The sequence below is a fragment of the Cygnus olor genome, chromosome 2 (assembly GCF_009769625.2).
Source record: "Cygnus olor isolate bCygOlo1 chromosome 2, bCygOlo1.pri.v2, whole genome shotgun sequence".
Lineage (NCBI taxonomy): Eukaryota > Metazoa > Chordata > Aves > Anseriformes > Anatidae > Cygnus > Cygnus olor.
In genome coordinates, this window is record NC_049170.1 from 54,503,034 (window position 1) to 54,528,840 (window position 25,807).

Here is a 25,807-nt window from a genome sequence, read left to right on the forward strand (position 1 = left end):
TGTTATGTTTAGGGTTAGCCATTAGGTTTTGAGTTAGGGTTGAGGTTGGGGTTTAGGTTTAGTATTAGTGTTACGATTCAGGGCTACAGTTAGGGTTAGGGTTTAGCTAGGGTTTAGTTAGTTTTAGGTTTATGGTTAGGATTGAACTGGGGTTAGGATTAGGTTTAGCCACTAGTGTTATGGCTTGGGTTAGTGTCCTGGGTTAGGGTTAGGCTTAAGTGTTATGGATAGGTTTGTTGTTTTGGGTTATGTTTAGGTTTAGGCTTAGGTTTAGCATTTGGGTTCAGGTTAGGGCTAGGGTTAGGATTAGTGGCTAGGCTTGAGGTTAGGGTTTGAGTTAGTGTTAGATTTAGTTTTAGCTTTAGTGTCCTAGGTTAGTTTTAGGCTTAAGTTTACGGTTAGCCATTAAGTTAAATGTTAGTTTCAGGGTTAGGATTTACAGTTAGGTTTAGGGTTACAGATAATGTTGAGGTTTTGGGTTATGGTTAGACTTAGGGTTCAGGTTTAAGTTAAGAGGATTAGGTTTAGAGTTACATTTCTGGTTAGAATTATATTTAGGGTTACTACTTTCTTACATGACTGTTGCTTTTCTCCCTTGTGATCACTTCAAGTTAGGAAGACTATTACACCTAGAGGCAGAGTCTGAGCCTGGCCCTTCCACGGCAGGGGGTGAGGGTGGGGTTACTCATATTTTCTGCTGCAGGGCGCCCCCTGGCATTTGAAGAAAATTCCTGAAAGACAACAGGGCTGAGAAACCATCCAGATATTTAGAGATTTGTCGAGGGGATTGCGTCCCGGTGAGCCCCTCACATCCCGCCGCCCCGGGACCTGCCCGAGCCCTCCTTTCCCCCGCCCCTCGCGTAAGGCCGCGCCCGGGGCCGCCTCGGCCCCGCCTTGGGCCGCGCTGCCGGAGGCGGGCGGTGGCGGGCAGCGCTGCCATGCGTTTTCGGGCTAAGATCGTGGATCTCGCCTGCCTCAACAACTTCAGCCGTGAGTGTGTCGGGGTGGGCGAGCCGGGGTCGGCGGTGTCTCGGCTCGCCTTACCCGAGGAGGAGGAGGAGGAGGAGGAGGAGGTAGAGGAGCAGCAGGAGGAGGGACGGCTGTGCGCGCCGGCCCGGTTGCGGGCGCGTTGAGGCCCAGGCCGTGGCTCCATCCAGGGCCCTTTACTCGCGGGGGGGAGGCCGCGTGAGGTCGTTTTCTTCCCCCTCTTCCACTCGGCGTTTCTGGGATTTTCTGGTAGCGGATGCGATTTTGGGGAGTAAAGGCTTATCCCCTGCCACCGAGGTACCCGGCACGAAGCAGTTTCTGCTGTAATGTTCCCCTTGCCTCCCCAGGTGTAATTAACACGATCGCCAAGTTAGCGAAGACCTGCACGCTGCGTCTCACTGCGAGCAAGCTGTATTTCATCCTCTGCGATAAAGTCGCAAATGGAGGGGTCAGCATGTGGTGTGAGCTGTGCCAGGTAAGCCTGGGGGAGTTAAATAAACACGTCATTGCAAACCACAGCAAGTAGTTGGGTCCTTTTTACACGGTGTTGATTCTAACTGTAGTCCTTACCCAAGGTGTCTCAGGTCTTTCAGGGTGCTCTGTTTTGCAAGACTGCCTTTTAGTTGTGCAGGGCCAGTGTTTCTGGCTAGACGCCACTTTTCCTTGGTTGTCACTTCTTTGTAAGGCTTCAGTGTGTGTTGGCCCACAAGATCCTGCCTAGAACTGGAAACAGTTGAGCATAACTCATCCCTCATACCCCATGTTTTGACAACCTACGTGTGTTAGGACAGGGTTTGAAGTTAATAGGTTTAGCTCTGAAGAAATGGGCCTTTATCCTTACACAGCCTGTATTGATTCCTGCACGTGGTGCTGGGCAGAGGAAACCTGCTGTAAGCATGTGGTTCTAAAGTTAAGGTCTGTTAAGTCAAACTTGCCTCACTTCATTTGCCTTTTTTCTTTATTTTTTTTTCTTTCCTTCCTTTCTTTCTTTTTTCTTTTTTTTTTTTTTTTAATTTGCTTTATTTCATGACTGTTAAAACTTGCAGGGGAATTTCTTTGATGAATTTCAGATGGAAGGAGTAGCTGCGGATCACAATGAAATCTATTTAGAGCTCACACCTGAGAACCTGTCGAGAGCATTAAAAACTGCCCAGAGTGCTAAGGCAGTGAAGATCAAGTTGACTAACAAACACTGTCCTTGTCTCAAAGTTTCTGTGGAGCTAGTAAGTGCAACAATGCTTTTATCATCATTATTAAGTAAAAGCTTCGGTAGCTTTGGTGTAACTCTAGAAAACTAAAGAAAGAAAAATCTTTCCATTTTCCATTTTACTGGCGTTTCCTGCCATCATGGTTGGCAGCACGCAGAACCAGCTTTGTATTTTCCAAAAGACAAGGAAGAGGTGGAAGAACAATGAAAGCCATGTGATTGAGACACCTTTTTATAATGTCTTTGTCACCTGCTACCTTTTCTCTATTCATCCTCTAAATTTTATTCTGTGGATGATTGACTTCTCATTGAAGCCTCCAGGTGCAGGAGGTTTTAGTGTGTTTTTTGGCTTTGTTTTGTTTTTGCTTGTCATGCTATTCAATTTCAAACTGCACTTCAGATTTTTTGTTGTTTTTAACATGTCCTCCCTGTTTAACTTGAAGGATAGCACATAGATAACAATGACTTGCAACTTCATCCTTATTCAAAAGTGAAGCCTGCGTAATAGGGGACCTGTGGAAGCTGTGGAAAATTGGAACTGGGTGTCTGAGGCACTTGGTTCTAGTATTTCCTAGACTGGATCTGAAAAACTTGGATTCAGAATTCAAGTCCTGTTTTTAACTTCAAGAGCATCCTCTCTCCCTCAAGCCATCCTTATCAAGCAGCAGTAGGATTGTGACACATGACATTCCTGTGAGGGTTATTCCCAGAAGATTATGGAATGACTTCAGAGAGCCCAGTGTGCCAGACTTTGATGTAAGCCTCTGTTTTTATATTCACTGTGGAGTGGGGAGGTGGCTACTGCGGTGGAGTATACAGCCAGTGGGTTTTGGAGAAGAGATGGAGCAGAAAAGGGAAGGATGGAAGCTAGATGTTTGGAGAGGTAGGGGACGTGGCTTCCATCTTGACAAGAGAGCCCAGAACCCCTGAAAAGAGAGCAGGTGGTTACCAGTTGTTGCTGTGATATTCAGGGTGGGACAGGGGAGGAGCAAAGGACTTGCATAACTTTAGACAGGAGCATAAAACACACATATGATTACTTCATATGATCAACTGCTTAGGTACCAAGTAGCCCAAATATTCTGTTGTATTTGTAATTCATGGCCTACCTGGCAGAGTTGAATGTATGTGTGTTTCCTCTTGTTTTTTATATATTCTTTCTATATCCTTTGTGACTTTTAGCAGAATTGCAAGGAAAGGTCTTCATGCAAATGAGTTACTAATTGAGGTTATGGGTGTATGTTACCTCTACCGCTAAGATTATTTCAGTTTTGAAGACACATAGCACAGTAGAAACTTCATGCATTTTATTCTGTTATTTCAGATTTACACTGATGCAGTTTCAAAACTGATTGGCTATACTAACTTTTAGCGGGTTCATGTGAGAATCTGATCTGCAGAAATTGTCTGTGCTTTATTTTGAACACAGACTTGGGATAGTGTGTCTGAAGCAATTGCTAGAGTGATGCCCTGTTGGTATAATGGGAAAGAGTTCCGTTCCTGGATCACTTGCTGATTTTAGTTAAATATTGTGTTCCGTGCACTCAACACATAATTCAGGAGTCTAAGGGTATAATTGAAGGGAGAAAAGAAGGCATCGCATCCCATTCACACATGAAATATTGGTGTGAATGCAGTTCTTGTGTCGTCTTAGGTCAGTATTTACCTACCAGCACTGAAAACAATGAAGAGTGTTGTGGAGAGAATGAAGAATCTCAGCCATAGCATTGTAAGTTAAGACACTTCAAGTCTTTGTCCTACAGATGTCATTTTATCTTGGTCGTAGTACTTTACCCTGTTGCCCAAACTGGTGCCCCTGTGTTATATTTTATTTTTGGATGGGTCAGATGTTGAACTAAAGGTACCTGAAGATTGTGCAAGGGTTGAAGGGAATGATGGGATTTATTTTAGGACTGATGCTGAAAAGCTTGTCCTGGGCCTCATAGAATATGGTGCTCTTTGCACTGAATTCCAGAAAGAACATGATATGGTGTTGTTGCAAGCCACTCTTTACAGCTGGAAAGAAATTGTAGTCTTTCATGAAGCTAGCTGGAGACTTTCCAGGTGATTTCTTTAAAGAAATGCCTATTAAGTGAGTTTTGTGTTACGTGTCTGTTAAAATGACCTTTTGGTGCGCTTGAGGTATGATTTAGAGGAAATCCTTCTCATGGCTCACGGATGTCAACCCGTGCTTTAGATTCTGACATGGTGAGCTTTCAGCCCACCCTGGGTTTCTGGAGTGCTGGTGGACCTTCCGCTGGAAGAAGCCCACTGCAGTTGGTGTGAAAAGGGATTTTTTTTTCTTTTAAGGGATTTTTTTTAATTTAATTGCTCTCAGTCACCAGAATTTACTGGCATTAAAGGGAGTAAGTAGGTATAGAGCTTTGGAATAGTTTGGTTTGGGGATGTTTATAACAATTTTGATAAATAGGAATATTTTTGTAAACTGAGAATCCTGAAATTGGGTAGGTCTTAGTCTTACAAGGCTCGGAAGGGTTGAAAAACTAACAATGGCTTTCTGGCAATTTTGCAAATGGCAATCATCATGCAAATAGAAGAGTAAAGCACTTCAAACTCTTCTCCTTTGTAAGCCTTCTGGGCGGGCTCTCTGAGTGTGCTCCCCCCCCCATATCCTCAGTGTACATGCTTACACACAACAAAGCAATGTGTAACTGATTTGTTTCCAGAGCTGAGGATCTCTTCTCACAGGGGACAGCTGTGTGATGGGATTGATCTTTGGTGTGTAGCAACACTCAGAGGAGGTAGCATATTAACACTGGCATAACCATGTTCCTAAATTCCTTACCACGTGCTCCAAAATATGTTTATAGTCAAAAATAAGTAAATCTCTGGGAAATAGTTTTGATAGCTCTAAGGGAGACAGCAAAGTATTTGTGTCCTGTACATGCTTTTCTGTTATTAAAGATCAAAAACAAAAAGTGTCAGAAATATTTATGCTAGATGCATAGATCCTGGTAGTAAATATGGTCAAGATCAGAGCTACAAAAATGGCTTTTAGAAGGTCTTTCAATAGTAATTGGTCCTTGTGTGGGAGCATTCATCTGTGGGCATCTCCCATTCCATGGGTAATTCTGGTTGTCAAGTGAACCTCTATAAAGTATTGAGAATTCTTCTGATCACAGAAGTGAAGTGCTTAGATGTGCATTAGGAATCCTCTGATTTGCCTGGGATTCATATAAGATCATATATAGTCTTCTTCTGGTAGGACGCTTTGTCAGGATAGAATTTGAAGGCTTTCAGCATTTTTCCAGGATTTCTAGCAGTCTGTAGTACTGCTTGGAGTCATTGCTCTGGTGCAGCTGTTGTCTGTTTTTAAGTCTGGGAAAGCAACTGCAGATCAGCTCTTGGTTCATCCCATTTTCTGTGTGTATTATATGGACTGTGTATGTGTCTTTCTGTTTGTTGAAAAACCTGGAAGGGAATGCAGTAATGTTCATCTTCGGCAATTTCAGTCTCTTATTTGTAAAGGCTTTATCCAGCACATGAACTTTCCAAAGCCAGTACTTGTTCTAAAAGTACTGGAGAGTGATTGAATTTCTCTCACCGTAATTTTAGAAAAGATGGTCTGGGATCATTCACACAGGAATGATGAGAAATGTATTTTGTAGCTGAGCATTTGGATGTTTGAACCATGTTCAAAAAGTGCAGTTGAGCTTTTGAAGGCACTGAAGCACTTCTGGAAGCTTGAACGGAGGAGCACTTTATTCCTTTGTAATTCTGCAGTGCAGAAGTGGCTTTCTTAAAATTGATTGTATTGCAGGTGATTGAAGCAAACTTGAATGGAGAAATGAATTTAAAAATAGAAACTGATTTGGTATCTGTAACAACACATTTTAAAAACTTGGGAAATCCTCCCTGGGGTAAGTTTCCTTGTTTCTTGCCTCTTGTGTCTGTTTCACAGAATCACAGAATCATTTAGATTGGAAAAGATCTTAAAGATCCAAGTGTTAACCTAGCACTGCCAGGTCTACCACTAAACCATGTCCCTGTGCACCACATCCACATGTCTTCTGAATACCTCCAGGGCTGGTGACTCAACTACTTCCCTGGGCAGCCTGTTCCAATGCCTCACAACCCTTTCAGTGAAGTCATTTTTCCTAATATCCAATATAAATCTCCCTTGGTGCAACTTGAGGCCATTTCCTTTTGTCTTATTGCTTGTTGCTTGGGAAAAAAGACTGACTCCCACCCTGCTATGAACTCCTTTGAGATAGTTGTAGAGAGCAATAATGTCTCCCCTGAGCCTACTGTTTGGTCTCATTATGTAAGTGTGATGCCGATAATAGTACTTACCTTCTCTTAGCACTTACAAAATAGCATCAAGTCCTTCGAAGTCGTCAAATGAAACCTTAAAAAGGAAAGTGGCCAATGTCTATTCCATATTTACGTGGGGAATCTCTTCCAGTAACATTGACAATCTAGGAAAACTGGGCTTTAGCTTTCTTGCACTGCTGTTGCTGCTAAACAGTCCCTTTGAATATCAACTGTTCAGTGATTGTCAGGTGTGTCCTTATAGGTTTTGAAATTCCTTCTGATGTTTTGACTAAGTGATGTGTTCTTTCACTTCCAGCATCAGAGGATGGATGTCAAAGCTCTGCTCAAGACAGAGATCTGGAAAGCATGGCTGAGGCACGCATAGACATCAAGAAGTTGCAGCAGCTGCTTGCTGGACAGCAGGTCAATCCCACAAAAGCCTTGTGCAGTAAGTTCAACAGCTCTGTTTGCAAACTCCAGTTAAGGAGGGAATGTTTGCTGTCCTTGTAGTCTTACGAGAAAATCTCTTTTTTGTCACTTTAAAACTTGGCTATTTTTACTGTGCTTGAGAACTTTTAATATTTTTGGTTTTAGTCAGTGGGCTTCAGCCCTTAGGTGCTTTGGAAATAGAAGAAAAAAAAACAAGCACTAAAAAGCATTGTCAAGACCTTTTAAAAGTATCAAGTTAGAATATCTGGACTGACTGATCATGTGTGTCTTTTTATCATGTTTGTTTTGAAGTTAAACTTGTATTTAAGAATGTTAATATTTTTTGGAAATTCTTAAAGCTTTAGTTTCTACTGGAAAAATGAATTTACTGACTTTTTAAAAAATTGTTTCCCTCATGTACTTTCTTATGTCCAGCACCAAATTAATTCTAATACCAAAATGCTTTTTACACAGCAGATGTTTCTAACCATAGAAACAGTGTGTTCTTCGTAAGCAGAAGCTGTGCAGGGTTCTATATTCTATTTTGGTAACTCTACATGCCTTTCCCAAGGACTTCTGACCTCCAAAGAACATCTCTGCATTATAGTTTAGTGCAGATGCTAAGGGTTTCCCAGAGAAGATTAAGTCATGAAATTAAAATATTACATGCCTTACAAGGCATTACATGCCTTAAAATTACATATTTCCTTTTTGGTATCAGCTTCCATAGACTCTTAATAATTCTTCATGGACCCTCAAGGACTTTAATACTACCGGGTGATATGTCTAGTCATCCTCTTTACTTCAAAATATACTTTAAAATTGCATCCTGTATGGGATATGGTAGAAATATTGTATTCTTATGGTGGCATTCTGTAGAGGATGTCATTTTAAAGTGTTTGCCATACTTCAAATTGGATTTGTGTTTTTTCTCTTTACAGATATCATAAGTAAGAGAATCGTCCACTTTATCTTGCTCCATGAGGATGTTTCCCTTCAGTATTTTATTCCAGCACTTGCCTGAATGATTCAGAATCACAGTCATTTTCCATCCTGAGGCTCTGTCCACAAAGGGGGAAAAGAAATATCAGTGTTACCTGTTTGAGTTGTATATAAATTCCTGACTTTTTTTTTTGATTATAGACTGCTTGCTCTGTAAATGTTACTGTACCCCCTCTATAAGATGGGGTTGGGTGGGGGAAAAGGATCACTGTTTTTTCATTTCGTAAAATGTAAGACATAATTAAACAATTTAGGCAAATACATGCTTTATACAGTTGTTTTAACTAACTGACACTTGTGCTGTTGAGTCACTGAATCTGCAGAAATTTCAGGTATAAGTGTTCATCTCCTTAACATTGGTGCCTGTACATAAGTCAGCTTCCAGAAGGGGCAAGGAAGGGAGTTATTCTTTCTTTATTAGGAATATTTGAATGGATGGGATATTTAGCCTGTGGATATTCAGATCGTGTTCTTGTTCCTTCAGAAAAGAAAACAACTTGAGGTTTGATATTACTATGTGGTACAGTCAGGAAAGCATTCACTGCGTGTATTAACTTAAGGTTATGCAGCACTGAGCAGACAACCATTAAGCCATTATGTTTGAGGTCCACTGTATGACATACTTGAGAAGCAATTTTACAAGATTTCTGGCTTCAGTGGCAGAAAATCTTGGAAGTAGAAAACTTGACATAAATTTTCTACTTATCCTGATATTTGAGATGATCTATAGCTGAATTATGCTTTGGGAGAGATTTCTGTCTTGACCATGTATTTCAGTTACAATACAACTGCAGTAGGAGGTGGGCACATATAATCTGGAATTGAAGCTTTTTGTATTTGTGATGGATTTGGGATACTAATAAAGAATTGTTGCTTTTGGGTAGGGAAATAATACTGATCTGGCATGCAGCTGTGAAGAGAAGTTTAGAAGCAGTCTTGCCAAGAGAAGTTAAAATATTTAAAATATTTTAAAATATTGCTTTGTTGTTACATACTATAAAAGTCTAAAGTCTACTATAAAAGTCTAAAGAAGATGCATGCTGTGTTTCCTGTACGTTGTTTTTTAATCTTCAAAAAGATCAGAGGTTGAAGATAAGAATGGGGAGAAAAAGGATTAATATCTACCAGTCTACTAACATAAAGAAAGAGAGGCTAGTAGAGATAATCTTACAACTCTTCAAATGCTGGGAACGCTGGGTTGTGCAGATTCAAACAGGCCCCTGACCAGCGTGCAGCATGCTATTCAGATCCAATCCCTGGAAGGGATGCAGGATTTTTTTTTAAAAGAAAACAACTCCATAAATCCCTCCAACAGATAGGATGTTCACATGGGAACTTCTTGTTGCAAGTTTAAAGACAAGGAAATCTAGGTAGCATAGTCACTGGTGACAAGTGGGAGATGCCTGCAGGCCTCCTATGTTACAATGAGCAGGCAGTTTGTCCTGCAGCCCTGGCAAATGCACAACGCAGCCCGAAGGCAATACTGTACGTCCAGCACAGATCTGGGCCTGTGCAGGTGAACTGTGATTTGGGTCACTAGCTTCCTTTCTCCTATGGAGAAGGGCTGAAAGAGCTGGGGATGTTCAGCCTGAAGAAAGGAAGGCTCTGTGGGGACCTCATTGCAACTTTTCAGTACTTCAAGGGGGCTTATAAAAAAGATGAAGAGCAACTTTTTGCCCAGGCAGATAATGATAGGACAAGGAGGAATGGTTTTAAAGAGAGACAGACATACTGGAAAGAGTCCAACTGGGGGTAGTTCTTCTGTAGAATGTTATCCCATGCTTGTACTTAGAAAAATGCCTTAGAATACAAAATTAAGGTCTCTGTATGACAAGTTTGAAAATCATCGCCTTATAATTTTTGTGTGCAAGCATTGTCCAGGACCCTGTTTGCCTTATTTCTTCTGAATACAGTGTATAGATATAATCCTCTGCCAACACGTAAAGCAAGAGACATCAGGTAGCTGCAGACCAGGCAGGAAGTAATGAGGTGTTATTGGTTAGTGTTACGTACAGTAGTAAATGTCTGTTGATCTGAATACCTGTGTGGAGGGTGTTTGCAGGAGGAAGAAGCAGCCCCAGACAGAAATAGACAAGTCTTTGCACTATGAAGTGGTAGCCGAGGTTCAGCTTTACCATAATTATTGAGGATTCTAGCAAAAAGCATAACAATTAGTTTTACCTTGTGAAATGTTTATATAGCTTTTCATTTGTTTAGCATGCAGTGTTAGGTGACCTTGTCTACCAGGTGTCTTTCCCAACCTGCACCTTGTTAAATTACAGTTTTTCTTAAATGAAATGATTGAGTTTTCATCTACATTTCCAAAAGGAGGAAACACTGGGCTCTTTTGAAAACTGAATTCCTGTCAAGACTATTTGATCTTTTTTTTTAAAAAAAAAAAAAAGTTTCATCAGAATTTTTTAAAATGCATTCTATGTACGTCTCTGGAGCCTGTTCCTTGCCGTGTGTCTTTCAGTGTTCCAGTAAATGAAGGGATGTATTGGCTTGGGCTGTACAGATTAAACACCAGTATTTGATATACATTGGGTGAAATCAAACATTTCCCCACCAGCCAAAATGTGAAGAAACTTGGGGAGAAATCCTTTTTCTTTCATCATTTCCATTAGCTTAGTTAGCATAAAAGATTAGTATTTTCGTAGAGCAGTGGTCACATTAAATAACCAGTATTCCTTTGAAACTTAGAAATAGATTTCCACTAGCTTTGTTTGCCACAGATTTGTCTAGGCTCTAAAGATAAATGTTCAAACTGTTTTTCAAAACATGACAGGCTTTAGCTGAAATAACTGTCCATGCCAAATTGTTATTTTATTTCTCCATGTGTTCAATTTATGCTTTTCTACTTGCCCATTTAATACAGTTAACTGTTTTCTCAGTGGTAATGAACCTTTGAAAGCATAGTGTTCCTGTGGAATGAAATGTCCTGGGTGATCAGGCCCTTCATGAGTCCTGATTTGATTTTTGACTCTCTTTATCTTCTATTAATCCTTGTCAAGCTCTAAGTTTGAAGCAAAAAGTAATAATGTCTAGCCATGCAAGTCTGGCAAACTGAATACGTCTGGCACTTTCTGTAACCATCCAAAACAGACTTCTGTCTTGCAAGTTTGGCATTTGAGAACACCAGGAGATATTTAAGCCAAGTTCACATTGTTTGTTATTTTCCTATTACAATGTTGTGAATTTTGATTCCCAGTTTACATTAGTAGGATTAAATTCTGCAGTCATTACTCAGGTCTTTTAAACAACACTTTTGCAGCCATCAGCTAAGCTCTTAACTTTGTTGAAGTAGGTAGCAAAAAGTTCTCTGCCTTCAAGAAAAGATTTGCTTGTGTGTGTCAGTGCATTGGCACAAAAACTTACCTATAATTTTCTTTTGTTTTTCTCGCTTTCAGAAGACACTCTAATACATTACCAATCCATGTTTTTATTCTGCTTTAGAAAAAGAGTTTGCAAATATTCATTTTTCTAATGCCACAGCAATTCAGAAAGAGCAAAATTTTTGTTGAAAAAGTGAACAACAGAGGGTGGTAGAGGGCTGTGAAATTACTCTGAGTCAAATCATGTAGGCCACAGATCCTGGGAGATGCTGAACTCAGCTGAGATGAAGCAGCTAAATAGATTACAGGATCTGGACTTAAGCCTCTCTGTGCTCCAGTGCTTCTTCAGTAAAATGAGAAAATTTGTACCACACAGCTGGGTGCAATATATGACAAATGCGTGAAAGATTTCTGGTGCATTTAACTTCTCCGAGTGAGGTCTAAATCTAAACTCTAGCCTTTGCTTTGTATGTATTTACCCAGGGACATCTTTATTCATTGGCAAGTCTCATGATAATAATAATAATCAGGGAAACAAACTGTGTGAATATGTACAAGCTGGTGTCATAAATGTTTGGCTCTTCTTTCCGTAGGTGTGAGGACAGATGTATTCAATTCATATAATTAATTGATTAAAGTTGTGTCACCATGTGATGTACTATAGATGAAAATCAGGGGCACAATTTATTGTAGTTCTGTAAAGGAATGTTGGACTTCCTCAGGTTTTGTAACAAGTAGTTGGCTAATTAGTTGATTTTCTTACACTTGCTAGACTTAGACTGTACGCTATGAGCTTGTATGGTTTACTGTCATGTCATGTAACTGTGGAGGATGCCATGCAGGATCTCCAAGTAATTTATTCTAATATTCAAGAATCAGATAAACTTCCAGAAACGGAAACTGTAGGACACTAAATATAATCAGTCAAATGCCAGGAGTCTTTTCCAAAAATGGACAGGGAAAAAAATAAAGTTTTGTTATACAAAACATGTTAAAAGTTAGATCATACTCAGATCTAAAGTATTTTAAATGGTGTCCAGTCATGTGCTGGCATTTGCTCATAGCATTCTCAGCAAAATCTGGAAACAACTTCAGCCTCTGTTTTATTCAAAATAATCGTCAATGTTAGTAATTACTAGAAAAAAATTACCACTTTCAAAGTGATCAAAATTGATCACTATCAAAAATCTCAGTATTTCCTCGAACCTAAAAGCATTCTAGCAACTCAAGAAGTTATCTTTAATTTTGTGACATAGTATGGAAGAATTTGTACATAGGCCTGAGACTTCTGAGTGCTTCGGACATACCTGTTCATTATAGTGGCCAGTTCTCAGCTGGCATAAATTAGTTTAGTTCATCTGAAATCTGTAGTTATGTTGGTTTATGCCATATGTAAAATCTGGCTCTGTGAAGCTTTCAGTCATTGAGAAGAGGGATGTGGTCTCCCAGCAGCACAGGAACCCTCTCTATAGACTGTGCATGTGACTTTTATTCTGGAAGCTGAAAATAAATCCCAAATTCCAATCATGACATTTGAATTTCCAGTAGCTTCTATAGTTTCTGATCAAGACACAAACATCAACATGCCATCTGCATGCAGTTTTGTTTTTATTTGTGGGGGGTAGGGCTGGACTTCTACCCACCTAATTGTAGCTGTTTAATCTGCAGTGCCTGTGAGCCCGTGTGATTTCAGCACATGACTAAATACTAGCATAATGGAGGGCACTTAGTTACACTAGAGCAAAATTAATCTTAGTGATAGTTTTCAAAGGCTAAAAAGTTGCAGAGCACTTGCATCTGCTGCAGGAGCCTTGGGCCCAGGCCACTGTGCTAGCAAAGTAAAGCAGACTCCCTGTTACCATATTTTTTCTTCCAGTGCTCTGAGACTATGGAATCAGAGCTTCTTTTCAGGGTCTGGGACTGTAGGTGAAGTGCTTGTCTCATGCAACGCTTGTCTCCCCAGAGATCATTCAGACGACAGAGATTCAAGAGGACATTTTAGATGGGAGGGATGCATTCAGTAATGTAGGAGTAGGAGACATGGAGCACGTGTGACAAATTCTTTGTTTCATTCTGCTCTGAAGAAGCTTTTTTGGATTGTTTTTGGGAGGCAGCCCCCATTTAGGACATTCAAATGTTTACTTTTAAAGAAGCAGAGATAAGGAAGACCATAACGGCTCATTAAAACTCCACCATGGAGCCATGCTAACTCCAAGTCTTTCCAGAAATAATTTTCAGAGTTGTATCAAAAATGGCCTACTTCATGCAATGTAGTGACCTGAGCTTGAGCCATCCATGCAGGCTGGTAGCATTGGGCTGCAGATTCAGTGCTTGAGTCAGCCAGAGGATAAGATAACAGCTGAACGTCCTATATCTGCAACTGATGCTGTTTATGGAGTCTTAGAAAACAAGAGCAATTACAGTGACCCTTTGCTGTCATCCTTACGGTCTCTCTGTCTCTGGGAGGCAGACAAGGTGTTTTGAACTTACAATATATACATCATATCAGAGTGCCTTCAGGAAAGCTTCTGAGTGAGCTACCTTTCCTTGGTTTTGAGCATTTTCCCGTATTCTGCAAGCTCATGATCTGACTCTTTAAGGCTGAAGTCTCAACTGTCAAAAATCATTATGTTTCCATGAGAGGAATTATAATTTTCATCAGATGGACAGCTGGGCCCTTAAAGACTGCAACAGCACAGAAGACAGCAGGCTCTCTTTAGAGGGGCCTCCGTGGTAGAATGAGTGATTAACTCTCTGGAGTACGGTATGTGTTACTTCAGTGATGTGTTGCCAATATTTCATTAAGGAATGACCACAGAAATTTCTTCCTTCATTTGACAATAGCTTGTGAATTGCAGGGAATGAATGTGTTTGCAGAGAGGAGGCTGCAGTGATCCTATTCATGTGGATTTTTCTTTTACATGAAACCACTTTCTCATGACTAGACTAGTTGACAAATGAACTTCTATTTGGCTACTCTACACTGGTGGCATGGTAATCCCATCATACATAGGACAATCCACCTGAATTTCATTTCATTTACTAAGGTGCAGGAGGATTATTACTATAAGCCAGAAGGAGGACCTAGGGAACTGCAGCCCTGTCAGTCAGACTTCCGTGACAGGGAAGGTTATGGAGCAGAACATACTGATTGCCATCAGGTGGCATATACAGGAGAACCAGGTAATCAGGCCCAGTCAGCATGGGTTTACGAAAGGCAGGTTCTGCTTGATGGACCTGATCTCCTTCTATGACAAGGTGATGTGCTTAGCGGATGAGGGAAAGGCTGCAGATGTTGGCTACCTAGACTTTAGTAAAGCTTTTGACACTTCATCATTCTGATTTTACCACATCATTCTGGAGAAACTGACTGCTCATAGGTATATGCTTCGCTGGGTAAAAAACTGCCTGGGTGGCCAGGCCCAAAGAGTTGTGAATGGAGTTAAATCAATCTGGAGGCTAATTGCCAGTGGTGTCCCCCAGGGTTCTTCAACATCTTTATCAGTGATCTGGACGCGAGGATCAAGTGCACCCTCAGTAATTTTGCAGATGATACCAAGTTAGGCAGGACTGTTGATCTGCTTGAGGATAGGAAGGCTCTACAGAGGGATCTGGATAGACTGGACTGATGGGACGAGGCCAACTGTATGAAGTTCAACAAGGCTAAGTGCTGGGTCCTGCACCTGGGGCACAACAACCCCATGCAAAAATATAGGCTGGGGGAAGAGTGGCTGGAAAGCTGCCTGGAAGAAAGGGACCTGGTGGTATTAGTCGACAGATGTTTGAATATGAGCCAGCAGTGTGCTCAGGTGGCCAAGAAGGCCAAGAGCACCCTGGCTTGTATCAGAAATAACGTGGCCAGCAGGACTAGGGAAGTGGTGTCCCTCTGTACTTGACTCTGGTAAGGCCGCACCTGGAATAGTGTGTTCAGTTTTGGGCCCATCACTACAAGAAAGACATCGAGGTGCTGGAGCATGTCCAAAGAAGGACAACAAAGCTGGTGAAGGGTCTAGAGAACAAGTCTTATGAGGGGTGGTTGAAGAAACTGGGGTTATTTAGCCTGGAGAAGAGAAGACTCAGGGGAGACCTTATCGCTCTCTACAGCTATCTCAGAGGAGGCTGTAGCGGGGTGGAGGTTGGTCTCTTTTCCCAAGTAACAAGCAATGGGACAATAGGAAATGGCCTTAAGTTGCACCAGGGGAGTTTTATATTGGATATTAGGAAAAATGACTTGACTGAAAGGGTTGTGAGGCATTGGAGCAGGCTGCCCAGGGAAGTAATTGAGTCACCATCCCTGGAGGTATTCGAAAGACATTTAGATGTGGTGCTTAGGGAAATGGCTTAGTGTTAGACTTGACAATGCTAGGTTAAAGGTCAGACTAGATGATCTGAGAGGTCTTTTCCAACCTAAATGATTCTATAATTCTGTAGTCCCAAAGAAGAAAATTATGTTGATTCAGAAAGAAATTTGTTCTGCTGATGTCCTTCTCCAGCTTTGTAATAACAAGTCTGTACTGTGAGACTCCTCCCCCCCCCCAAAAAAAAAAAAAAAAGTGGCTTCTGAATACCTGGAAAGTTTCTTGTACTTGGTTTGTGCTACTATTGTGGTCTTGTCAGTGAAATGCTGGGGATGATTATTCACAATTTTCTCATTGTTAAATTAAATCACAGAACTCTGTCATGTAATGAGTTAAAGTGAGGGGATGAATTTCATCTTCCTCTTGCTGATAGTTGTCAGATTTATTACAGGAAAAAGGCAAGATTTTTTTAGCAGAGTTTAGGGTCAATGATGGGTCAAAGCAGAAGCCTAGCTCCTTATCTGTGCCAAGATCCACAGTGACTTTAAAGAGTGGTTCAATCACCAGTGTTTTTGTTTCATGCTCCTTATTGGGAATTTGGGAATATTTTCTCTCAGGCAGCTAACAGTCAGAAACTTTTAGGAGGTAAATGTTTCAGGAATTATGATCATAATCTACTTTGGTATCTTAAATACTTTAGTGGAGGCTCAACAGACAACTGTAGGGAAATGTGGGATCAAAATGTGAATTTGTATGTATTTCAGCAGCAGCAACAGCTCATGAAGGTAACTGAAGGTCCCTCTCAATATAACTTCCTGTTGTCTTTCATCTTTAATTTTTGCCAAGAAGTTTTAATCAGTGGTCATTCATTTAAATCCCTCTTTGAAGCCGATTTTAATCTTCACTGTCTCCTTTTAAGGTCAGACCAGCTTAATTCACCTCCGTCTACCTGCTGGCAATACTTTGCCAAATAAATCCCAGGATACCATTAATCTCCCTTGCTGTAAGGGCACATTGCTGACTCTTGTTCAACTAGCGATCCATGAGAATCCCCATGTTCTTTTCTTCCTAGCAGCTTTCCAGATGGGTGGCCCCCCAGCATATATTGGTACGTGGGTTTGTTTCTCCCCCAGGTGCAGGATTTTGCACTTCCCTTTGTTGAACTTTTTGAGGTTCCTGTCAGCCCATTTCTCTAGCCTGTCAAAGTCCTCCTGGTTGGCAGGATGACCTTCTGTGGTGTATCAGCCATTCCTCCCGCTTTTGTGTCATCTGCAAACTTGCTGGTGGTGCACTCTGTCCCATCGACGAGGCCATTAATGAAAATGTTAAACACAACTGGACCCAGTATTGACCCCCGGGGTACACTGCCAATTACTGGCTTCCAAACAGACAATGTGCTACTGATGATTATCCTCTGGGATCAGCCATTCAGGCAGTTTTTGATCTACCTCACTGCCTGCCCAGCCAGCCCATACTTCAACAGGTTATCTGTGAGGATCTTAGGGGACACAGTGTCAAAGGCCATATTTCAGAGCAGGTATAGTCACTGCTCTTCCCTTATCTGTTAGTCATTTCATGCTTATCAAGTTGGTAAGGTATAACTTCCCCTTGGTAAATCCATACTGACTAATCCTGATGATTTCCTTGTCATTCATATTCCTTGAAATGGTTTCCAGGACAAGCCTTTTTTTTTTTTTCTTTCTTTCTTTTTTTTTTTTTCCCATCATATTTTCTCCTCCCTGTCTTCCTTTGAGGAGGAGGGGGAGTGAGAGAGTGGTGCGGTGGAGTTTGGTTGGCCATCAGTGTGAAACCCACAGGGTCTCATCTGTCTGCTTATTCTTGGTCAGGTGGCCTGTAGCAGATATGTATGTTTAGCCAAATATGTGGCCACATATATAGACATTATGTCACCTTTACCTGCCCCTCTCTTTAATCCTAACCCATAAACTCTCAGCTACTCATCCACCCCCGGGAAGAATTCCATGCACTCCAGCTCTTTGCTCACGTAAAGGGTGACTTCTGCTTCTCATCTTCCCTTCTCGTCCTTCCTAAAGAGCCTAGATTCCTCCGTTGCAACTCTCCTGTCATGGTAGCCATTCCACCATGTCTCTGTGATTCCAACAAGATTGTAGCCCTGCAACTACACACGGCTCTCTATCTTATCATGTTTATTCCCAATAGTGTGTGCATTAGTATACAGGCGCTTCAGAAAGGCACGTCAGTATGTTGGTGACATTTGGGTGACATGAACTGCTTCTCTCTGCAAATTGTTTGCACTTCAGCTTTGACTGAGATGCAGCCACTAGACCTGGAGGAAGTGAATCCACCAAACCTTCCCATAAAGAGAGAGAGAATGCAGGTTGTTTTTTTTGTTGTTGTTGAAGGAGACTCATTTCTCTGAGAATAGACCAAAAAAAATGAAATGTTTTTATTCTATAAACAAATCCACACACATACTTCCATGCAAAGTAAAAATTGTGCTGAAATAAGTAAAATTAAGTTGAACTACAGAAATTAAAGAAGTTTGTACCTTCTGCCTCAGAAATGTCCAAAAACAAAGCAGTCCACAAGACTTTGTAGGCTGTACAAATTCACAGATTTTGAAGGCCCTGTGAGACTGTTGCAGTTGTCCTGTCAGACCTGCAGTTTAACCCAAGCTCTAGAGACTCATCAAGGTATTCTTAATCCAAGCCTACAGTATGTGCCTGAGCTATGCAAATCTCTTGGAAAGATTCAGTCTTAGGCATTTATACCAAAGAAAGCTAGAATGGATTAAAATTCACTATTTATAAAATATTATCATACGATAAAAAGAAAGTATCTAGATTCTCTAAAGAAACAGAAGGGAGGAAAGATTTAGCTCATGTTCGTATAGGTCTAGTTCCATTGAAGCCTGTAGGGAATATCCAAACACAAACTGAAACTGAGAATATGGCCATATTATATGGTATAATGATTAAAGAGCTTTAGAACGGATGGCAGGACCGAGTTTTTTTGCTATTCCATTAATGGCTAGCAGCATGGGAGCTTTTATACTACAGAAGTTATATCGTTAATACTTTTTAGTTTACCTTTCTAAAAAGATCCTGCTTCTGTTGGGAAGTTCAATATATCTTCATTCATTTACTTTCATTACAGAACACAAGCAATGTATAAAAGCTAAATTAGTGGTGGGGGCAGGGTGGGGCTGGCTGGGTTTTTTAAACTCAGGTATGACAGAGAAGCAGTGACATCCAGACAAGTGAAAATAGCTGAGTCTAAATCTAAGTTCCTGTAAATATGTTCTCCTTTCCTTAAAATATATATTGTGTTTTTCAGCAGAACTACCACCTGTTTCAAAATCACTGTGACCAAATGCTTTGCTCATTGCCTGATCCCTTTATAAACCAACTCTTCAGCATACTCATGTTGGTAGGAAAGAGTTGCGCACATTCCTTTTTTACCTACCTAAGTAGAAGTGATGGTATTATTTCGAATTTATTTTTAACAAGCTACAGTGAATAATAGGAGATTTTGCTTGCATATAACTCCAGTAAATTGCTGTGTACAGCCATTTTTAGTGAACATTCCTATCCAAAGCATGTAGCATTGCTATTTGCTACATGTTGTTGCCAAAAAGGTTCAGATTCTCTTCAAAGATCTAAAGCCTTAGAAAGGCCTAGAAAGTCAGTTTCATTTTTCCATGACCTAATCCTTTGGTTCAAAAAGGCAGTAAGTTTATACCAGCTGTTGAAGTATTTCAGACAAATAGCTATTTCCACTATGTTTTATTATGTCTGATGTACCCACTCATCCACTCAAGAATGATTCACGAATAAAGAGTTAAAGTTTGTGTTTAGATGGCAATTACATAATTTCTAAACATTTCCAGAAATTCCTTTTAATGTAATTTCTTCAGCATAAATTGGTGGTAAGCTTATAGGACTGGATGGCCATTCTGCATCTGGTTTCTGTTACCGAGAAGTTGATGTGTGCCATTTGCTCAGACCATCTGCAGAGAAAAAGTTTTTTTTTCTTTTTAAGACAGACTGCCTTTGCTTTCAGCATCTCAGGATTAAAGTAACAAAAGGCATATGTTATTTCCACATAAGTATGGGAATGGTGTTGTTAAATTGTTGTGAAGCACTTATTTATATATTTGACGTATGAGGGATACACTCTAGAGAAATGGAATGTCCCATTTTAAATATTTGGTGTGCATTAAGTGTCTGATAAAAGCCTGCTGCAACTGGTGGATGTCTCTCTGACTTTACTGGAATGTAACAGATCCTTGGCCCTTTTAGAGATTTGCTAATAGATTCAGATAATGTGAAGTTATTTATATTTTTCCTGCCTTTTCACTTGCAACATTGTAACTATGTTAAAAAAAATGTTAATGGATTCCCAGAAAGAAAGAAGACTGTGGTTTTTCAGATGGTCCTAAATAAGAAACTAACTATGGGAGCAGCTTATGTAACTTTTCACCATTACAATCCTTACCTACTGTTTTTTTTTTCTTTTTTTTTCTTTTTTTTTTGTTTTCTTTTTCTTTTTCTTTTTTTTTTTTTTCCTGAACTCCAAATGATGCTGCTGAAGGTACCCCATTGCTTTGTTGTCCTGGGTACCTGCGGCAGTGACCCAGCAGACAAAGCTGTTGCCACATCCCGGCTCTTGCCACCAGAATAAACACTCTAGATGCCAGCGTTGACTGCCAAGTTCCAAAGTTAGGCATGCACTGGAGCTGAAGTTTGGGGCTGAAGTATTCAAGAGTTTAAAAGATTACTAGCTGTTCCTGCAAGAGCCTGTCAAGCAATCTAACAACCCCTGAAAGGTGAATGAGGGAATAAAATCCCCATGCTGGGCAATAGACTCCACAAATGCATGAATTCGGTTAGATATGGTGCTGTATTCAGAGAAAGCTACGTCACATGGACCATCAAATGGATATCATAAAAAATATAATAATTCTTTTAATACATTTATGAAGGAGAAATCCCATCCCTCTTTCACCCAATTTTCAGTCTGAAAATGAGTTAGTACAAGATTTATTTTCATCAGTTGAATACAAAGTGTTTTTTTTTTTCCTTTTATGAAGGAGTCTTTCAGAAATACCTGATTTCTTTTCTAACAACGTAGTAATATCCCCTACTTACAGATGTAGTAAAGATCAGTGCATAAGACATGAGCTATGTGATACCCCCCTTACTTTGAGACACACTGCAATTACCAATGGCTTTGCCATTTGTATTACAGGTTTTGTTTGTGGAGTCCTTGAAGCTGTATGCCAGTGCCCATTTATACCAGCTACATCTGTGGTACCACTTTGGTCACAACAGTCAAAATTATTTGTACAGTACTCCTTGGTATTTGATTTAGTCCTTGCGATAGGAGGTTGACAGTGCTAGTTTTGGAGTCTGAAAGTCTGCTTCTTCATAGAAATAACGAGAGAAGGCAACCAGTATTTCCTTCTGCAGAACAATTGACAGTAAAGGCAAAGTTTCCCAGCTATCTTTTAAGCTCTCTTTTATCTTACTGTCCAGCCAGATGGACTAATTAGTAAAGGGCATGTGCCTCTGCTCTTTCCACAGGGACCATCCATATAATGTTTACTAAAATTAGGAATGATAACAGTTTTCTGCACTCTATTCCTAATGTGAATAGTAATATATCCAAATATTAGAAAATAAATTCAAAATAGATTAGCTATGCTCCTTCAAAATAGATTAGCTATTTATAGGCTAAGAAGACCTAAGACTTAGAAATTGGATAGGCAGGGTAGGAATTCTGTCCAGAGAAGCATAAATGTTTTGGGGGCTATCGGTGTCAGATAATGATTCAGTGAAACGGAAGCAAGTAGAACAGGTTCAAGACACATTAGGAAAAAGTATTTTCAGCAGCAGCACCTGTTTCTATTCTGTCTTACAAGAAAAATAGCAATGGTCCATACATGATGGTAACTAAAATGTTCAAATAAGCAGAAGTACTATTGCAACATACTATGCCCTGAAGAGCACCATGTCTTGTTGCAAAAAGAAAGCATAATTTTCATTGTAGATAGTCTTAAGGCAACATTCTGACTGTAAATATGTGATTTGACTGTTGTTAGAATAACATGGATAAAATGCAGCACCGTCTCCCAGATGGAAATCCCTTACTAATTTGGTTTAGTACAGGAAATTCTGTGCTTCTTATTAAGAAGAAGAGCAAGCTCCTTTATTACTGTCTTGGATTATGCATTTTATCGTCTAAATCTGCCTTCTCTGAAACATCACTATCACGGTCAGTTGTCACACCAGCTTGGGCTATAAAGATCCCATATCCCAGGCAGTGTTAAACTCTCACTGGGACTGACTGGGAGAATTCCAAGGAAAATTTAAGGTGACACAGGAGGTGATTCTGATGGTTTCAATATGTGCCCTTTGGCTGATCTTGAATTGAACCATTATCCCACTCCGGTGATAATAATGTCATCTTCTAAATGAGATGTAAAGCTCATATTTTGATCTTAAGAGGTAATGAGGGAGCTTTTACCTAGATTTCACTGGACATTTTGTCTTCCATATTTTCCAGCACCCCACAAGGGGCTTTGTATCCAGCCTGCCGTGCTTTATCCACAGCCTCCAGTACTACCGATAGTGTGATTTAGCAAATGTGCACACAGATCATTTTCATAAAACTCACTCTTGTGCTGTAGAGCATCAGCCAGCAATGTACTGTTCTTTTGCAACCAACTGGGGCTGAATGACAGGTCATTTGTTTTACTAGATAGACAAACAAAAGGTAAATCTATGTATCAAGTTTATGTTGGTGTTACAGAAAAAAACCTTCATACTGTTTTTTAAAATAAATTCCTACAAAGCTACACTAATCTTTAGGAAGGAACATTATTAAATTTTTGTCTAATAGTAGCTGGAAAATAATCTTTGTCTTCAAAAAAACCCACACCTTTCTTGAAGCATTGCTACTACAGTTATGACACCTGACTGTCCAAAGTGCTAAGGGAGTTCTGTGATGCTCTGAACACCTGTAATTCCACAGGAAAATGAGTCTTCTTGTTTGGGTCAGGAGGGTGCCCTTGAATCAAACCTGCTGTTAGACTCTTATTTCAGCACTTCAGTTCATATGCAGTGGCCTCAGAATACATCAGCTGGATTCCTTCTGAATGAAAGTAAGTAGGAATGCATGTGCTTTGGCAATAAATGAGTGTTTGGTCTTTGGGAACCCTCTGAAGGGGTCCCGAGAGTAGGGAATACTCTGTCCCCAGATGCCACATGCTAAAATATGCATAGCGATGATGTCTGGTTCTTTACACCAACTGTGACACTGTGCAGGTCTGGTCCTGCCGGTTTGCTCTATCTGCTAAAGTAGACTTTGGACACAACACCACTCTACAGTTGACAGTGTGGGCTTGCTGTGCGTTCTCTGTGTGCTTAGAGTCCAAGAGTGAAGAAGCTTCAAAGCAAATTACTTCCATGTCCAGTCCTGCAGGCATGCTTTCCATCTGAAACACTGACATTAACAGACAATTTCTTCCTGTGCTGTGATGATTTTCAAATACCAGCTACACCATAGTTTGGCATGATCCTGATTATAGTGTTTAAAGTCACCTCTCAAAATGTAGACACCTGTAGACAATTCACATTTATTTATTCAGTAAACAAGATAAGTAGAGAACATTGTACTTATTCAGATATTATTGGCTGTTGATCTTATAAATTACAGCTGTTCTCAATGAACTTCACCAACTTTTAGAAAGCTCTTTTAAATTTCACTCCACCCATTGGATCAGTCTGAGGAATATTGAGGACTCCATCCTTCTGTGAATCCTCAGACCTGTATCTTGATTTGAAGCTCTCCAATTTTAGGGAAGACTGAAATCAATGCTGACTTTAATTACAATAAATATTATGTTATTAAGTTATTATTTTTATTACACATTCTGATAGTATCAAAGGCACTTGTGACAGTGAACATCTGCTCATCAACTGTCTCCTTTGAGAGTGTTCATGTGTAAAAAAGGGAAAGTGTACCTGCATTGAATCTGCAACCTCAATTTTACTTAATAAGAGGCTTGTGGAGATCCTAAAAGCATTCAAAATCTAGACTCATTGTGATTGTGAAATATATTTAAAGATTTGGCAAGTTTACTGATTTCTTCATTAAAACGCTACTACTGCTGAAATTATTTTTTTCATTAAATTTTGATTTGGTTACTGTGGTTTATTTAACCTGGGGTTTTGTCTCCTGAGCATATACACTTGGCAATGTGTCGGAAAGTCATGGAGATATCTGAAATGCCCAGGGGATTCCCTGGAGTCAGGGTGCTGACCAGTCCCTGGACAGGGATGATTAAGCTGGGTAGGCTGGGAGGGGGCTGACAACATCTGATTAGCCAGCAGAAATTGAACTCACCACCCTGCACCACCCAGAATGGACAAGGGCATTGTACTGGAAGAGTGGGCTTTCCTCAAGCCCCCAGAGATCAGGCTGTGCCTCCTGCATACCAGGTACCCCCAGATGTAAGTAATGCAAGGGATTAGTTTTTGCTGCTGCAGGACAAAGAGCAGTAAGCTCCCACTGGAGAGCTCTCTGCCTTTACTGGAGCCCAGCCTGAAACAGGTACAGGGGAAGGTGTCTGCTGCAGCTTTGTGTGCAGGGCTCTGCCTGTCTTCTTCCTTTTGGCAGCAAAAGTGGCAGTTTGATAACTACAGATGTGCAGCTGTACTTCTAAGAAGGAGTTTCAGATTGCAGCATGCACCATGCTGTCTCAGATGGAGCCTCCTGAGGCCTCTGCATGCTTTTATTTCAGGAAGCTGGCATTTTGCATTGGTCTAGATGTTGTGGTCTAACCCAGCATGGCAGCTAAGCACCACTCAGCCATTCGCTCACCCTGCCCTCTCCCAGTGGGATGGGGAGAGAATCGGGAGGGGAAAAAAAAAAAAAGGCTTGTGGGTTGAGATAAAGACTGTTTAATAGGATAGAAAAGGAAGAGAAATGATTATGATAATAATAATAATAACAGTAACAACAATAATAATAGAATGTATAAAGCAAGTGAAGCACAATGCAATTGCTCACCACCCACTGACCAATGCCCAACCTGTCCCCAAGCAGCAGTCCCCCCACCCCGTCCAGCCCCCCCATATTAATTGCTCACCATGACGCCATATGGTATGGAATATCCCTTTGGCCAGTTTGGGTCAGCTGTCCTGGCTCTGTCCCCTCCCAGCTCCTGCTGCACCCCCAGCATGCTCGCTGGCAGGGCGTTATAATAACAAGCTGAATTGTCCTTGACTTTACACTAGTAAACACTGCCCTGCAACAGCTGAAACATCAGTGCCCTGTCAGGATTATTCCCATCTTAAATCCAAAACACAGAACCATACCAGAGGAGGAAAATTAACTCTATCCTAGCCAAAACCAGGAAAATGTTACCACCTGAATGAATTTATTTATTTATTTATTTATTGTCTCAGGTTCCATTTAATTTCAGGACAAAGGAGGTGGGCTTAAAAATCAAAATGTATATATTATAAATGCATATATTGAATCTGGCTGTCAGATTGCAGGTACCTACATGGTACATCCTGTTGGATTTTGTGCTAAAGCTGATTTATTGTCTGAAATTTTACAAGCTTGTTATAAACCAGTGATACCGAGTCAGAAGGATATATTGTTGTCTTCGTGATAGAATAAGAGAACCAAATTTGTAATATTTTGCTGTGTTTAGTTAGATGGAAGGAAAACTAGAAACTTTGTATGTCTGATTCTACCTTACTCACTAGTCAGCCTTATCTGTAAGGCCATACAGAATTGTATCCCAGGATGGGGTAGGGGGGCAATATAACCTAGGCCTGGAGGATGCGCTTGTAAAGAATATCTGGGGAACTTGTGCTATGCACATCTTTCGATATGTAAATGACTTAGCTTAGTATGCACCCCTAAATTGGAAAAACAAGGTGAGATAGAACGAGATGGGCTGAGCATGCGCAAGAACTGGGTTCAAGCAGTGAACATCGCAGGTAAGACTATCGATGACCACCGGAGACCTCCGGTAGAAACAATTGCACATGTGTCAGGGACATTTACATATTTTAATGAGTTACAGGAAATAGTATGAATATGTTGATTATTTCTCGGAAGTCTAATGACTGTGTATGTTTTGATTGTATATAACCCCTGCAGCTTGGACAATTTGGCCTGCACACTAGGTGGAGCGATCCCTGTGTGTCTGGCGCCCCAATTAAAGAATGCCTGCTTTCTTAAACTCCAGATTGAGTCTTAGAGAGTTTCTC

At 40.6% G+C, this 25,807-nt stretch overlaps 1 protein-coding gene across 2 annotated transcripts; it reads left to right on the forward strand.

The window, feature by feature from the left end:
- Positions 1-875: 875 nt before the first annotated feature.
- HUS1 (HUS1 checkpoint clamp component) lies at positions 876-8,159 on the forward strand. 2 transcript variants are annotated; one of them, XM_040548538.1, is made up of 8 exons: positions 876-990; positions 1,335-1,462; positions 2,034-2,210; positions 2,843-2,950; positions 3,849-3,923; positions 5,976-6,075; positions 6,786-6,917; positions 7,840-8,159. In XM_040548538.1, exons 1-8 carry the CDS (start codon positions 939-941, stop codon positions 7,920-7,922), a joined length of 855 nt encoding a protein of 284 aa, XP_040404472.1. In that variant the 5' UTR covers positions 876-938; the 3' UTR covers positions 7,923-8,159. The 2 variants fall into 2 exon arrangements, with proteins under 2 accessions (XP_040404472.1, XP_040404473.1); XM_040548539.1 differs by having other exon boundaries at positions 903-990; positions 2,058-2,210.
- The last annotated feature ends 17,648 nt before the right edge of the window (positions 8,160-25,807 follow it).